This window comes from Nothobranchius furzeri, chromosome 2 (genome assembly GCF_043380555.1).
Source record: "Nothobranchius furzeri strain GRZ-AD chromosome 2, NfurGRZ-RIMD1, whole genome shotgun sequence".
Taxonomy (NCBI): domain Eukaryota; kingdom Metazoa; phylum Chordata; class Actinopteri; order Cyprinodontiformes; family Nothobranchiidae; genus Nothobranchius; species Nothobranchius furzeri.
In genome coordinates this window covers 10,737,531-10,751,132 of record NC_091742.1, presented here as the reverse complement: position 1 = coordinate 10,751,132, position 13,602 = coordinate 10,737,531, and the positions used below count along the sequence as shown (strand labels likewise).

General features: G+C 45.9%; 1 protein-coding gene across 1 annotated transcript; it reads right to left on the bottom strand.

Moving 5' to 3' along the window:
• Positions 1-5,198: 5,198 nt before the first annotated feature.
• arv1 (ARV1 homolog, fatty acid homeostasis modulator) lies at positions 5,199-13,196 on the bottom strand. The gene is made up of 5 exons (XM_015947578.3): positions 13,021-13,196; positions 12,683-12,802; positions 10,751-10,904; positions 10,437-10,661; positions 5,199-5,521 (listed from the first exon to the last, which is right to left on the bottom strand). Exons 1-5 carry the CDS (start codon positions 13,126-13,128, stop codon positions 5,397-5,399), a joined length of 732 nt encoding a protein of 243 aa, XP_015803064.1. The 5' UTR covers positions 13,129-13,196; the 3' UTR covers positions 5,199-5,396.
• Positions 13,197-13,602: the final 406 nt, after the last annotated feature.

The following is a 13,602-nucleotide window of genomic DNA, read 5'->3' as shown; positions in this document are numbered from 1 at the left end:
AATCCTGAAAAAAAAGCTTATGAGCTGAGAAAAAGAGGAAAACTCGGTGAGATGTAGCCTCTTTTATATAAGTTATCATTAAAATAACAGTCTACTAAAGGGTAAATCCCTAATTTACAAAAACATTAAAAACAATGTTTTCATTGTATATCACTCATAAACAGTCATTAAATAATGTAAACAAATTGTTTTTGGTGCTAGATAAATGATATTCAGAGAAAATGACGATTGTATTTGTTCTTGTATCCATGGATGACCACAAAACTGTTGGTTTGGACTCTGTTCTCAATGCTTTCCTGTTATATTTACCCTAATAAAAGTCACTAAGTACTTTGGAAGTTATGTCTTGTGTCATGGATGTTGGAGGGTGGTTGTGCATTTGTAAACAGATGAGGTTAAAGGTCTCGTTCACTGAGAAACTGATTGAATATGGAAAATTTCAGCAGATCCCATTGCTTGCATTAACCTCCGAAAGGAAATAGGCAGATTAGAAAAAGCCATTATCTTCTACATCACAGGGAAAATTTGCATTTTTGGCTCCGCCCACCCCGTAGTATGACCGTGGAAGGCTGGATTGATTTAGCATCCAGGAGAGAGTGCAGCTAGTAAAAGCTAACCTTTAGGTTAGTTAGGGTCACCCTAACCCAATTTCAGTCAGGTGTGCAGGAGCAAAGAAATGGCTAACACGTGCTGCCCCTGAGGACCGGAGTTGGTGACCTCTGCTTTAGAATTTTGAGTGACATCATCTACAGGTAGGTTTGTTCCTGTGGACAATAACTGGTAAAGCATCACTTACATATGACCAAAACATTCCTTTAATATGCATGGACCCACTGGCCATTTGAGTAGGGTTAAGACATGCTTTATTGTCCAGTGGTTCACACATACGCTAAAACTGCGTACTGCTTCCACCCATCCACCGATTATCGTCTTACCCCTTATCCGGAGTCGGGTCGCGGAGGCAGCAGCCTAGGCAGAGAGGCCCAGACACTTGGGCCAGCTCTTCCAGGGGCATCCTAAGGTGTTCCCTGGCCCACCGAGAGACAAAGTCTATCGTGTCCTGGGTCTTTCTTTAGGTCTTCTCCTGGTTGGATGTGCCTGGAAAACCTCACCAGAAAGAGCATCCAGGAGGCATCCTACATGCTCGAGCCACCTCAACTGGCTCCTCGATGTGGAGGAGCAGCAGGTCTACTCCAAGCCCCTCCCGAATGACCGAGCTTCTCACCCTGTCTCTAAGGGAGACCCCGGCCCCTACTGCAGGGAAAACTCATTTTCAGCTGTTTGTATGAGCGATCTCATTCTTTTGATCACTACCCAAAGCTCGTGACCATAGGTGAGGGTAGGAACATAGATCGACCGGTACAACGCCCGCATCACTGCAAACGCAGCACCAATCCACCGGTCAGTCTCACTCTCCATCTTTCCCTCACTCGTGAACAACACCCAGAGATACTTGAATTCCTCCACTTGAGGCAGGACCTCATCCCTGACCCGGAGAAGGCATTCTACCCTTTTCCAAATCAGAACCATAGTCTCGGATTTAGAGGAGCTGATTCTCATCCAAGCCGCTTCACACTATAGGCTGGGAACCGCTCCAACGAAAGCTGGAGATCACGTTCTGATGAAGCCAACAGGACCACATCACATGCAAAAAGCAGAAGCTTGATCCATATGTCACCAAAACAGATCCCCTCTACACCTTGGCTGCTCCTAGAAATCCTGTCCATTACTGCCTATGGGTACTAATTCACTTTTCTAGCTGCCATCTTTGTTGAATCCTGATTAAAAGCTTCACCGGTTCATCAAAATGCTTTGAACTGAACGCCACCACCAACAAACCTACATGCTCATTGCACCGTTGACCAGGTGCCATAACCATGTGTTGATTATCATCACTCAGCATTTTGGCTCTCTGTAGTTTAATAAGAAGCTCGAAACAAAGTGAGCCTCAGAGGTGGATGATTATGGTTACTTTTTCCAGTAAAAGTGGATCTGATGCTGGTGCAGCAGCAGATCTAACGTTAAGCATCAATCTGGGATGCAAAACATTTCAGGCTGAGAACGAATTAAACGTCAGGGAGTCATCAAAGTCTTTAAATGTTTAAAACTACATTTTGTTCTAAAATGGAAGAAAAAAAGACGTCGCCTCAGATTTAATCCATCTCCAGAGTCGTCAGGTGTCATGTGGGATTGGGAATCATGCATTCTGTTTTCTATTTGATGCAACAAACCAAATAAAACTCTAAAGAGGATATAATTGTGATAAAGATGGACTCTGAATGTTAACCAGTCTGAACTGAAGAAGGCGAGCTGCAGCTCCTCTCTGCTGCTGCCCTACTTCTTCCTGGACGCATCTGACTTGCATTTTAATGCTCCAATCTGCATCTTGGTCTGGAGTAGCTGCCATGCCTGTGCGGCTTTATTCTAATTGATCATTACTGCAGCAGGATGCTTTGATGTAGTTGCTTCTGGTGCTAGGAGGCTCAGATGAAATGCAGATGACAGTAGCTGTTTATATTTTCATTCTCAGAGATGTTTAAATCCTCCAAAACCTCCCAGAGACACTAAATGAATCCTTTCAGCTCTATCCGGTGTGGTCATATACTGTTTGGTTTGGTGACTTTGTCCAGGATGTAGCGATGAATATATGTGATAAATATATGTAAAATCAATGCAGTGCGTTCCGTTTCATTTGGTGCGCTTTACCGCTTCACGTGTTTTCTCTCTGTGCTTTGGTCTCGTGCTGTCTGTTGGGGGATTAGAGCAGATTAACATAATCTTGACTGAGAGAGTAAATCCAAGGTGCACATCACTCTCTCCAGAGCTGGAGCGGGTGGATATTTAAAAATTCACTTCACATCCCAGGCCTGAAATGCAGGAAATCATTTAAATGAAAAACAAAGGATCAATCAATGAATTAAAGAAGGATAGTTTGACAGAAGACAATCGTAAATGTTGAGTTATTATGTAACCATCTGTGTAAGACAATCTGGACTGAACCTCTCCCCACAGAGTCTCTGACGTAGATCCACCCGGGGAGAGAAGAAAACATTCCACATGAATGTGTTATCACCTCAGCTATTCACACACAAAAACAAACAGCAAAGACGGCAAACACGTGGGACGATTGCAGTTTGTTAAAGGGACAAATACCTAAGCACTGGTGCACGCCTTACTGCGTTGTTCATCCTTTTTAACGCAAAAACTATCATGGAAATCCTACACAAAGGGGGGGGGGGGGGGGGGTTTCAATGGGAACGTGTGCGTTATCACTTTTGCTAGTGATGTGTTGCACAATGTAGACAAAATCGTCAAAGAACCACGAGGCATTTCCCCGTAGATGACAGTAGAAATTTGGCAAAACAGGTGAGAAAGCCCCACCCCCTTTTAGAGCTCATTTAAACGTCACAATAAAAATATCCTTCAAATTTTAAAGCTGATGTACATAGTTTAACATTTTTACTTAAAAAATGCTTACATTTGACAATCTGACCATTCTAAAGTAAAGTAGGGAACCTCTCATAATTTAGATTTCCTCTAAGGACCTACTCCGGCCTCTGAAGCAAAACATAATTTACACGAGCCTAGAGCGTTGACCAATAGGCAGCCTAAGTTGCCGCCCCTTCTGGTTGGCTCATGGGAGCCCTGACCAAAAGACATGAATGTGAGTCAATGGGGCAATGCCCTGCCTTAAAGTAACAGCAGCTTTAAGCTAGAGCTTTAACATCAGCGATTGTTTAGTTAGAAGCTGACGCCACTCTGCTGACCAAAAAAACCACGCTTGATAGTTTTGTGGAGCAGGTAGGTGTCCTATAGGGAGAGCTCTTCACCTGCTTTACGACCATTAGCTGTAATGCTAGCAGTTAGCATTTTCAGTTTGCCGATCGTCAACAAAAAGCGCAAGAAGAAGAAAAAGAAGTTTGCCTTTTCTGTTAGTATTATGGCGGAGGCTGGAAGTAAAAGTAAGACAGTGATGTAAATGGAGGTGAAGCGAGAAGCTAAAGCCAGAGTGAACATCAGCGTGGCCTACACTAGTTTGAGGGAGCTAAAGGAGGCCACAAAATCATGGACTGATGATGACCTGGCTTTGTTGCTACTGTTCTTGTAAGACAATATTTTTCCAACAATGTTGATGTTTTTATTTCATGGTTGATTTTTGTATTAGTTAGCTCACTGTTAGCGCTAACTACAGCAGGGTTGTTTACAATTGTAATTCCACTTTGAACCAGTAGGGCAGAGGAGCAAGAAACATCCCTCTTAGGTGTGTTCTTGCTGTGTATTAGTTCCAATTTAAACGGAGATAAACGGAGAAGGAAGTGACGCACCACCATCAGCGTCAGCCTGAGGAAGCCTGCAGCCACTGGCGAAACGTAGCGACAAAACAGGTAACGAAACCGGTTCTGTGAATTAGGAAACATCCGTTTTTTTAATCAGCAGTTGCCATAGTGACCTTAAATTAATTCCATGCAGTTACCATGGTGGCCCTAATGAGCCACTGGCAGCAGCATTAACATTTCTTACAACGCTCTAACATCTAAGCATAGATATTTTGTCTGTGCTTATACGATTATAAAGTTGAATTTGTAATTTTTGGGCAGCCACTGAGATTTGTTTGAGTCACTCAGACGTGTGTTTTTCCTCATTCATTCACAGAAGTGAACTTTTCTCTAAAAACCCAACAGATCTGCAGAAGCAGACGTTGAATTGCCTGCATTTGGATGTGAGAGAAAAAACTAGCCTGGCAATGAAAACAAACAAGAATTTCAGTCAGACCAATTAAACAAAGAGCTGTTTTATTAACATTGACCGAATCAGCCGAGCAAGCGGAACAATCTCTATGAACCAGCCGTGGATCCAAGAGTGGCTGGATTAGAAAGTGAAGTGGAAATTCAAAACTATCAGTTTTTATTGTCAAATTAGATTTAAGTAGTAAACAGTCTCCATTAGCTGCATTAGTATAATGCTGCTGTGATCCCAGTAAAACATAAAACCATTAGAGTGAACATTCCCAAAAGTCTCCTGATGTTTACATACATAACATGAGTCAGTCTAGGTATGCATCTCACTGCTAATCTAAAGAATGTGCAGGGAGCTGCCTGGTTCCTGCCCAGACAGAGAAGCGGTTATTGTCAAAGTACAACCTCAGGGTCTGTCACTGTCATTCCTGGAGAGTGGATCAGGAACTGGAGCATGTTAAACAGCAACCTGGATCAAAGAGATCCTAAAAATGTTCTGAGAATCCTCAGAGTTTGGCCTCCTAAGTTTATCAAAACATTCCTTTAAAATGTTCATCCCTATTTATTTTCAAATTAAAAGCACAAAAGTGTAGAAACTCTACGTGCAGATTAGCTTCTTTGACAGAATCAGTAGATATTTCAGTCTAAATGTGTCGATCGTTAAAACATCCATGTGTCCTGGAAGCTCCATGGAAGTCTCTTACAGGCTTGAGCCGTCACACTTTCTGACAGCAGGCCTAAACAGACAGCCACCAGCGACAGGCGCCGACTGCAGTTCAGGATCACTGAAAGAGATAAAATGTTAGAAAATTATGATAAAAATGGCGGCTAGAAGAAACAAAGCAGATTACAACCCCTGGGAAGGTTTACAATTCCAACAATCAGCAAGTTTTTTATGTAAAATTGTACATAACTATGAGAAAAATAGCTAAAATATTAAATGCAACCCTCTAATGTACATGCAACTTCCCGTAACTTGTTTTATAATTTCCCCATAAAAAACAACATTAGAAACTTATCATTTGTGCAGAAATAGATAAAGAATTTAAGTGTTTGACTTCAGAGTTTTTGTTCTTGTTGAAAAGCAAAATTAGATTAAAGAGCAAGTCACCCCCTACAAGAAACTACTCTACTCCCACTTCATGTTTGAAAAATGCATCAAATGCATTCCTCCTTGAACCGTCACCTTATCGTGGTGGAGGAGTTTGAGTGCCCTAATGATCCTAGGAGCTATGTTGTCTGGGGCACTTAGTGCCCCTGGTAGGGTCTCCCATGACAAATTGGTCTTAGGTGAAGGGTGAGACAAAGAACGGTTCGAAGGATCTTTCATGGCGGTTAAAACGAAGAGTCGGAGTACCCGGCCCGGAGGGTTACCGGGGTCCCACCCTGGAGCCAGGCCTGGGGTTGGGGCCCGTGAGCGAGCGCCTGGTGGCCGGGCTTTCGCCCATGGGGCCCGGCCGGGCCCAGCCCGAACCGGATACATGGGCTCGTCCAACTGTGGACCCACCACCTGCAGGAGGAACATGAAGGGTCCGGTGCAATGCGAATCGGGTGGCAGACCAAGGCGGGAGCCTTGGCGGTCCAATCCCCGGACAAGAAAACTAGTTTTTGGGACATGGAACGTCACCTCGCTGGCGGGGAAGGAGCCGGAGCTTGTGGCAGAGGTTGAGCGGTACCGGCTAGATATAGTCGGACTCACCTCGACACATTGCATTGGCTCTGGAACCCGAGACCTGGAGAGGGGTTGGACACTCTACTTTGCTGGAGTTGCTCCGGGTGAGAGGCGGAGGGCTGGGGTTGGCTTTTTGTTAGCCCCGAGACTCTCTGCCTGTGTGTTGGGGTTTACCCCGGGGGACAAGAGGGTAGCTTCCTTGCGCCTTCGGGTCTGGGAACGGGTCCTGACTGTTGTTTGTGCTTATGGGCCAAATATCAGTTCAGAGTACCCACCCTTTTTGGAGTCCCTGGGACGAGTGCTAGATAGTGCTCCATCAGGGGACTCCATTGTCCTGCTGGGGGACTTCAATGCTCACGTGGGCAATGACAGCTTGACCTGGAGGGGTGTGATTGGGAGGAACGGCCCACCTAATCTGAACTCGAGCGGTGTTTTGTTATTGGACTTCTGTGCAAGCCGCAGTTTGGCCATAACGAACACCATGTTCGAACATAAGGATGCCCACCGGTACACTTGGTACCAGGGCAGCCTAGGTCACAGGTCGATGATAGATTTTGTAGTCGTATCATCTGACCTGCGGCCGTATGTTTTGGACACCCGAGTGAAGAGAGGGGCGGAGCTGTCAACTGATCACCACCTGGTGGTGAGTTGGATCAGATGGCAAGGGAACATGCCGCGTAGACCTGGCAGACCCAAACGCATAGTGAGGATCTGCTGGGAACGCCTGGCAGAAGAACCTGTCAAGACGGTCTTCAACTCCCACCTCCGGCAGAGCTTTGACCACGTCCCGAGAGCAGTGGGGGACATTGAGTCCGAGTGGGCCTTGTTCCACTCTGCGATTGTCGAGGCGGCTGTTGCTAGCTGTGGTCGTAAGGTGGCCGGTGCCAGTCGTGGTGGCAACCCCCGTACCCGCTGGTGGACACCAGAGGTTCGGGGAGCCGTCAGGCTGAAGAAGGAGGCCTACAGGGCGTGGCTGGTCTGTGGGTCTCCGGAGGCAGCAGACAGGTACCGGATAGCCAAGCGGGGTGCAGCAGTGGCAGTTGCCGAGGCAAAATCTCGGGCGTGGGAGGAGTTTGGTGAGGCCTTGGAGAAAGACTATCGATCGGCTCCGAAGAGGTTCTGGCAAACTGTCCGGCGCCTCAGGAGAGGAAGGCAGCAACTCGCTCACACTGTTTACAGTGGGGATGGGGAGCTGCTGACGTCAACTGAGGCTATAGTCGGACGGTGGAAGGAATACTTTGAGGAGCTCCTCAATCCCACCAATGCGCATTCCGAGGAGGAACCAGAGCTGGGAGGCCTGGGGATGGACTGTCCGATCTCGGGGGCAGAAGTTGCTGAGGTAGTCAAACAACTACACAGCTGCGGAGCCCCGGGGGCGGATGACGTTCGTCCTGGGTATCTCAAGGCTATGGATGTTGTAGGGCTGTCATGGTTGACACGTCTCTACAACATTGTGTGGTCATCGGGGGCAGTTCCTAGGGAGTGGCAGACCGGGGTGGTGGTCCCCATCTTTAAGAAGGGTGACCTGAGGGTGTGTTCCAACTATAGGGGGATCACACTCCTCAGCCTCCCTGGAAAGGTCTACTCCAAGGTACTGGAGAGGAGGGTCAGATCGATAGTTGAATCTCAGATAGAGGAGGAGCAATGTGGTTTTCGTCCTGGCCGTGGAACTGTGGACCAGCTCTATACCCTTGCAAGGGTGATGGAGGTGGCATGGGAGTTTGCCCAACCAATCCACATGTGCTTTGTGGATTTGGAGAAGGCTTATGACCGTGTCCCTAGGGGCACCCTGTGGGGGACGCTCCAGGAGTATGGGGTGGGTGGCTTTCTGTTAAGGGCCATTCAGTCCCTTTACCAGAGGAGAGTGAGTTTGGTCCGCATAGCCGGTAGTAAGTCGGACCTGTTCCCAGTGAGGGTTGGACTCCGCCAGGGCTGCCCTTTGTCACCGGTTCTGTTCATCACTTTTATGGACAGAATTTCTAGACGCAGCCGTGGTGTGGAGTGTGTCGAGTTTGGTGGCAGGAGAATCTCGTCTCTGCTTTTTGCGGATGATGTGGTCCTCCTAGCTTCATCCAGCTCTGACCTTCAGCTCTTGCTGGGTAGGTTCGCGGCCGAATGTGAAGCGGCTGGGATGAGGATCAGCACCTCCAAATCTGAGACCATGGTTCTCGACCGGAAAAGGGTGGCTTGCCACCTCCGGGTCGGGGGAGAGGTCCTACCTCAAGTGGAGGAGTTTAAGTATCTCGGGGTATTGTTCACGAGTGAGGGTAGGAGGGATCGGGAGATCGACAGGCGGATTGGTTCAGCGTCTGCAGTGATGCGGACGCTGAGCCGATCTGTCGTGGGGAAGAGGGAGATGAGCCAGAAAGCCAGGCTCTCGATTTACCGGTCGATCTACGTCCCAATCCTCACCTATGGTCATGAGCTTTGGGTAATGACCGAAAGAACGAGATCGCGGATACAAGCGGCCGAAATGAGTTTCCTCCGTAGGGTGGCCGGGCTCAGCCTTAGAGATAGGGTGAGGAGCTCGGACATTCGGGAGGGACTCGGAGTAAAACCGCTGCTCCTCCGGATCGAAAGGAGCCAGTTGAGGTGGTTTGGGCATCTGGTCAGGATGCCTCCTGGACGCCTCCCCGGGGAGGTGTTTCGGGCATGTCCTGCCGGCAGAAGGCCCCCGGGTCGACCCAGGACACGTTGGAGAGGTTACATCTCCAATCTGGTCCGGGAACGCCTTGGGGTCCTGCCGGAGGAGCTGGTGGACAAGGCCGGGGAGAGGATGGCCTGGAGCTCCCTAGTTGGGATGCTGCCCCCGCGACCCGGACCCGGATAAGCGGAGGAAGACGACGACGACGACGATCAAATGCTGTTGTCTGGCAGATCGAGAGGGCGGAGATGCTAACAAATATATTGTGACATCATAATGTACCAGCTAACGTCATGGTGTACCTCTTAAGCCTGGTTTATGCTCCTCCGTCAGCTCCGCAAGGGACAGACACACACGGATTGACGGAAGCGTTTTGCTCTCATACTTCTCCGTCTCCTGGAGAGTGTTGCAAAGCAACTGCCCGGCAGGACCACAGAGGGCGTAGCACTGTTCTGTGGTATCCTGTCATGTATCGGTCCAAGATCGTGTGTTTATATTGTGTTTTTTTGTATATAAGAGACTTTTAACATGGACATATTTGTCTCTCATTCTCCCATCTCTTCATGCGCTCCCCACCTCTAAACCCACGTTTCCTGTCATTTCCGTCCACAAATAAAACGCTTGCTGCACATCTTTTCACTCCTCCAGTCACGGGAGAATTAAACGTTCATATTTTTAGAGTTTTTTCGCAAGGTATTCTTCAAGCTTCTCCGTGTCTGCCGCTAGTTAAACTCGGCTCTCTTTGCAATGGCGGCGCTGTTAACAACAGCGGCGTCCTGACCAATCACAAGCTTGCGTAATCCGTTTCGTTCGACGGATGTTTAAAAAAGTGGGCTCGACTCCGTACGTACTTGCATGCCTGCCGGATCCCTATGCAAGGACGGATAATGGCGTTGCGTGTGCTCCGCACTGACGCAGACGGAGAAGCATAAATCAGGCTTTAGCCAATAACGGCGGCAGATTTAAATTCAAATGTAGTGCAGAGTTTTTACCCGACGACGGCACAACACTGACAGTTTCAGGCAGAACATTGAAATTTTAACTAAGATGCACTAAAGTGCCAAATTATTGACTACAGATGTCTGCAGCACGATTAGACACTCATTTATATAGTTTATCAGCAACAAAAGGTTGATTAGGGGGTGACTTGCTCTTTAAGTTGCCACCTGCTGCCGCCTTTAAAAACCCAAAAGCGTGTCTGAAATGTCTCCATTTTCAAGAAGTTTCTTAAGTTATGAACTTTTGCATTTTTAAATATCTGCTCATCACAAAACTCTGTGAAACATTAAAAAGTTTAAAGTCCCAACCCTTGAATGTTCTTTATTTTTTAAATGCAGGATCAAATATGGTTAGTTGGAACAAGCATGCAGCTGACAGCTCTGACCTCTAACTGCCTGTGAGTTTGACGTGAGCACAAACAGTTTGATGAGGCTCAGACAGAGCAGAGAGTAGTCGTGCTCCCAGATGACGACGGGGATCAGGAGAACTTTTCCGTAGCAGGACAGCAGCAGAGCTCTGAGGAGCAGGCTGGCCTCTACCGTCCCACCCTGCAGACGAGCGACCCACACCCAAAGGAACAGGAGCACGCCGCCGCAGAACGCAGACAGCTCTGACGGTTAAATGAAAAGAGGAGATCAGAATGTAGAATATTTACATCACATCATGTCATCACTTTGCAGGTAAATGCAGTTTTCCTACCAAGAGCGGCCAGTCCAAACATGCCGTAAAACTCCCACTCCTTGGTGTATCGGATCAAATCGGCAGGATCGCTGCTCTGCTCAGAGCTGTGGAGCTCAGACCACCTGAGGTAGGCCTCACACAGCAAGCAGAACACACACAACTTCCAGTGGATCTGTGACGATCCAGGATAACGCACACACACACACACACACACACACACACACACACACACACACACACACACACACACACACACACACACACACACACACACACACACACACACACACACACACACACAATTTCTATTATAAAGTAGATCACAAAAAATATGAAAATTGCTCGTTATTGGGAAAATTTACAAAAGGACAACATTTGAAACGATGGCACGTTTAAAACTAACAGATGATTTATGTCTGACTGCACTGTTAACGGTAATTTGACTGAACTGGTCTGGAGTGAATTATTATTGACTGAACTGCAGCCATTAAGGGGTATTTCTTGTGAAATCTGTCCCAGGAGCCCTGATACAATCCACTCTAACCCCCTAAATCAGCCTTGCTCTGAAAAGAGCTGTTTGCCCCTCCCACTTGGCCAGGACATGAATAAGCTAATGAGCTGCTTGCTGATTGGTTGGGTTAAACCAGAAGGCCTCAGATACTGGAGACTGCAGATTGGAGCACTATCATCCGGCCGGCCGCTAAAAGGGGCGTTTTTGTTTGAAAAACGGGAACGCCCAATCCAAAATGGGAACTCCCCCTTCTTCTTATTCGCTCCTGAAATGTTACTTCCCCTCCGATATTTCAAAAGAAGATATTTTCTCAGCTCATCTATCTGTTCTCCGTCTTTTTTGATACAGTTTTGATCATCTGTGCTCACCCTGCCTTTTCATATAGTGTTGTTGGTTTGATGTGAGCGCGCTCCACGCTGTCCGAACCTGAACCTGCGTTTAAGTCCCACCTCCTGCTTCATCCACTGTTTGTACAAATATTAAACTTGAAACGGGAGACTGTCAGTAAGGCAGAACACAAACTTTTCTCCTCTACTTCTGTCTCACATGATAAGCGCACCCCAAACACCACAGCTAGGCAGAAAGAAGCCAGTGGCTTTTCAAAATAAAGTGAAATTTAAACGTTTCATGGTATTTAAATTCATTTCAAACTACGATTATGGTTAGTATACATGCGCAAATATAGGCTATATATTTCACACTGTACATTGTTTTACAATAGTGTAACGAGTTACAATTTGTTATGGTTGGGCTTTTATGTTGAAGGGGGAGTTCTTGGCCGGTTGGGTTGTTTAAAAAGAGGAAACATGCTAGTTTGAACGGAGATCGTTAACGTTGTTTTTCCTGGAGTAAAGGCGTGGGCTGCGGCCAACAGTAACCTGGAATAAAGATCCGAAACAGAAAGAACAAGTTGGAGTCATTACAATATCTTAAAAAAATTAACAAAACTGTATTCTATAGCTGTGGCGGCTTTTATTTTGCCGTGGCAGTGCGACACAATCAATTAGTGTAGACTTTTATTTTGACAAAGTAGCAGGGAAAATAGTGTATTTTGATGCCCATTCTGATTGGTTGGTGAGAAGCTACAGTACCCCCCATTAAGGCGTTTCTGTAGCCCAAGCAGAAAGGCCCTGCGGCTGGCTGGATCCCGCTCGGTTGGAGGAGGAAGGGCTCCACAGTGTGACGTTTTTATGAGAGATTTCTCAGAAAATAAGTGTTTCTCTTGCATTTTTAAAATTTCTAATTTACATAAAAAGCCAGTCACACACAGCTTTGACTTTTTGGCATGATACTTTTGACCAGCCAAGCTGTCTTTATTCACACACAACAAGAAATTGTTGGTTTAGATTCTTAGGCCCCTTTAAATTGGCTTCAGTATGCCGATGAATAAGAAACGGTAAATATCGGCCCGATATATCAGAACAATAAATGTTACTTACATTTAAGCTTGTGTTGAACAAGATGTGCCCAAAAGCCTGTGTTTTGCACAAAATTGCGTCAATGAGAATAATCACGGGGTCATATTCGATATATTTATCCACTGGTTTATGACAGGAATCCTGAAACAGACACATGATGATCGCCTCCATGTTATCACTTCAGTTTAAACGTTCTACGTGATAATACCACTTCAAACAGAGCAGAAGTAAACAACTGCTGTGTTAAAATGATTATTCAGACAGGTTTGAAAAACGTCAAACGTAGTTTCATCCTGATCAAATATAGCAACATTAGACCACACGCTAGCTTAAAACCAAGATATAAATGGATAACCTACGCATATTGTTATCTTCAGGATCCCATTTCTGTAATCTCTATGGAGCTCTGTTGCTACTTCGTTACATTCAACACACCTAAAAGTTTTTTTCTCCATTTTTTCATCCATCTACAGCAACTAAGCAACATCTAAAAGCATGCTAGCGTTCAAAACATTTAAACCGGAAAAGAGTCGAAATCTCATCAAGTTGACTTCAAAATAAAAGCCCACTTTTTAATGACAACTTCCCTAAATTCGTTCACGTCTTAAAATTGTGTTTTGTTAAGCAACTTACTATGTTTGTGTACACATAATTAATTGACTTTCGATGTTCATGAGGAAAACACCAAAATGTAAAAGCCAAAGTAGAAGTTTCAGATAGGAAAGAAAAGATTTTGTGTCGTAAAAATAAGGTCACTGGAGTGATTTAAGAACTTCTGCAGGGCATTTTGGTTCAAATTTGTTTTTTTTTTATTAAAGTGCTATTAATGTGGAAATTACGTAAAATTTCGTTAAAATAACAGATGAAATTTCAAATCTAGCTAAAGTTTAATTTTATTTTGAAAGACTTTTTCGGATCTGGTAATGCTGACCTCAGACCGG

Coding starts and splice junctions, on each gene's coding strand:
- arv1 (XM_015947578.3), bottom strand. CDS start 13,128: ATGGATGAAAAAATGGAGAAAAAAACTTTTAGGTGTGTTGAATGTAAC. Junction 12,803..13,020: donor TCCTGAAGATAACAATATGC/GTAGGTTATCCA, acceptor TGTCTGTTTCAG/GATTCCTGTCATAAACCAGT. Junction 5,522..10,436: donor AAACTCACAGGCAGTTAGAG/GTCAGAGCTGTC, acceptor TATCTCTTTCAG/TGATCCTGAACTGCAGTCGG.